The 2,838-nt window shown below is 32.4% G+C and overlaps 1 protein-coding gene across 1 annotated transcript in view; it reads right to left on the bottom strand.

Annotated features, from left to right (window-relative positions):
- LOC105365109 (monocarboxylate transporter 14) overlaps positions 1-872 on the bottom strand; it is a 12,472-nt gene extending 11,600 nt beyond the window's left edge. The window contains exon 1 of the mRNA XM_011503200.1: positions 56-872. Coding sequence (XP_011501502.1) covers positions 56-223 — 168 coding nt within the window. The 5' untranslated portion in view covers positions 224-872. The remainder of the gene's footprint in view (positions 1-55) is intronic.
- Between the last annotated feature and the right edge of the window lie 1,966 nt (positions 873-2,838).

The raw sequence follows: 2,838 nt of genomic DNA on the forward strand, positions 1-2,838 counted from the left end.
GAGGAGGAGGAGGAGGAGGAGGAGGAGGAGGAGGAACTTTAACGGGTTCACTTACGAAAACGACGACGAGGCCGAGGGTGACCATCCAACCCCATCCTCCGTCGGAGGCCTCGTAATCGCTGGACGCCTCCTCGTCCTCGCTCTCCTCCACTCGCCGTGCCTCCAGTCCGGCCTTGTCCTCCCCCTGTTTGAAGCCATTCTTCAGGCTCTTCTTCAGCACCATCGTGGCGGCCTCATTAAATACCGGTCGGGCAGACGCGCGGCTCCTATCGCGCCGAAGCTGCGTCCTCCTCGACTTGATCCTCCTCGGGCGATTTAATTGCCTGCAGTGGTTGCGATGAGCGATCGCGATGACTGTTATCGCGTTATGCTGATGAGACTCGCGCGTCGTGCTTCAAAATTTGGACATGTGCGTTGAATAGTTGGCACTATTAACTGTGCTGGTAATGCGCGGCTTGCGTCTATGTGCCGTTTTGTGAATCGAGGTCGTTAAATTACGTTGGCACCAGAGAAGGATTCTAGGGAGCTGCTAGCCACGTGAAATAATAAGCCTTGATATGTTCGTCAAATATTTTTATGCTTCACGACGAGATAACATTGTAATCTGTGTTGCGCGTGAAAAAACAGCTCTTAGGCCTTTTCTCTCTACGTGTGCGCATGCAGCTGTGTTAGTGCGGGTGGTCGCGCGATGCTATTGGAGGGACGTCCGATGCATCGGTATTGTGTAATAATGACTTTTTTTTTTTCCACGTTTTCGTTTATCGTTTGCGACTAGGCTGCCGAGATGAATATTCGGATGCACTTACGGGCTCTCTGACTTGATTGATCGACGATAGTGCTTTATATTCGTCTGAATGAGCGTTTGCTCGAGCGAGCCGAAGTATCTAAGAGATCTTTAAACTATTTTCCTTATCAGTGATAATAACGCTCTTGAATTACTTGAATTTAGCTGGTTGACAAGTAGTATTTTAAAAAGAAAAATGTGTTAGTGCGAGCTGTCAGATTTTTGTTTTTTCTTTTTATTTTTCTTATTTTTTTTTTAATGCATAAACTTACAGAGAAATGATCTGGATATTTATACGGCAGTATATAATTTACTTTCGGATAATGATGATTATTGAGCTTAGATTCTAGTAGTAATGCATTATTTCATACAACGTAATCATAAAAGATTTAAACACCTTGGCATTACAGCTTCATGTATATAGCGATACTGTAACGAACGAAGCTTCGACTGTTATTAACAATTAGGCGACATTTTATTTCTATAATTATAATACGCAGCGTCCTGCTCAATATTTCACATCGATAAGGACGCAAAAAGTCAATTTCTATCCGAAGCAAACTCATGAAATATGACAATAATAATGATAATAATGATAATAATGATAACGATGATAATAGTGATATTGTTGTTGGTATTGCTGTTATTACGATTATTAATGAGCTAAAAATTCAAAATTCAAATACTTTTTTGGAATACGTTAGCCGAGTGTGAAGATTATCATTGATTCGAATATAAAAATCAATATAACGTACTTTTCTTAAAACACGCGCTATGATTTCTAATCATAGAAGTAGGATCTCGATATAATTAAAATTAATATCAAACGAATTTTGTATATAAGCCACACAAAAACTTAAATATTTGAACGAATCTAGTTATTTGAAAGAAAAAAAAAAAAAGAAAAAAAAAAAAAAAGTTTAATGGCAAATTTATCTATTCTTTTAATTACCAAAAAATTCCATTAACGTATCTTAATTTTCAAATCCAAGTTGATAATGACATAGGAGACAAAAGTTATATTTAATTGTCATTATGGTAATTAGGCAAAATAGTATAGAAAGAAATATATTTTTAGATAATAAAGTATTTACATTTACTTATCTATTGTATTATTTGTAGCTATTTTATTACATAAAGATATAAAAATTCATTATTCCCAAATATTATTTGATATATTCTATTGGAATAAAGACGGGCTTGTTATGTATAATTTTGTTTAACAGTAATTTTGTAAAAAGAAATAATCTTGGTAATGACAAAAATTAAGCAAATTACATCGAGACACTATTTTACATTATTCATTGATTTTTTTTATTGAATAATTGAAAAATACTGAAATATTTCAAATATATGATATTAATATGTAACAATGACAAACTGACCTTAACTATTGGCTATTAATGCACTTTTGGTGATCTTTAAAATACATCTGTTAACATTGGAGAAAAAACTTTTCTTATTAAATTCCTCTATTTTAAAATTTTATATTTTAATTTAATACCGAAATTTTTCTATTTACATATATAATATATTAAATTTACACTATATTTTGTTTATAAAATTAATAATGAGCTGTCAAGCTAAAATTAGTGAAACAAAGATTTAAGAGAGTATAATTCAATAATATTTTTTATCGCAAATTTCTATATTTTATCATGATTATCGCAAGGAAGTACGAAGAAGACTTTTTAATAAATAAAGGAAATTTGTTGTATTTGAATGGTATTAATTCTTGTCAGAAATTAAAAAAAAAAAAATTAGATTCAAATGATTGATAGATAAAGAAGCTATAGAATGATTGACTTATAATTCGTTTATTCAAATGTCAGGCAAATGATGTCTCCCTTAAAATGTGATTGATAATTGATTTATACTTACTTGCTGATATCACACCTGAAATAAATACAATTGCAAAGTATTTAATTGAAATATGTAATTTTCATATTATACGTTATGAGAAAGAGTTAATATTCTTTATTATATTGACTTTTTATTATGTAATTCTGGCTTTGCGGTTATTTATTAATATAAATACATCAGAATACAAGGAA

Source organism: Ceratosolen solmsi, unplaced genomic scaffold (genome assembly GCF_000503995.2).
Source record: "Ceratosolen solmsi marchali unplaced genomic scaffold, CerSol_1.0 scaffold45, whole genome shotgun sequence".
In the NCBI taxonomy this organism is placed as follows: domain Eukaryota; kingdom Metazoa; phylum Arthropoda; class Insecta; order Hymenoptera; family Agaonidae; genus Ceratosolen; species Ceratosolen solmsi.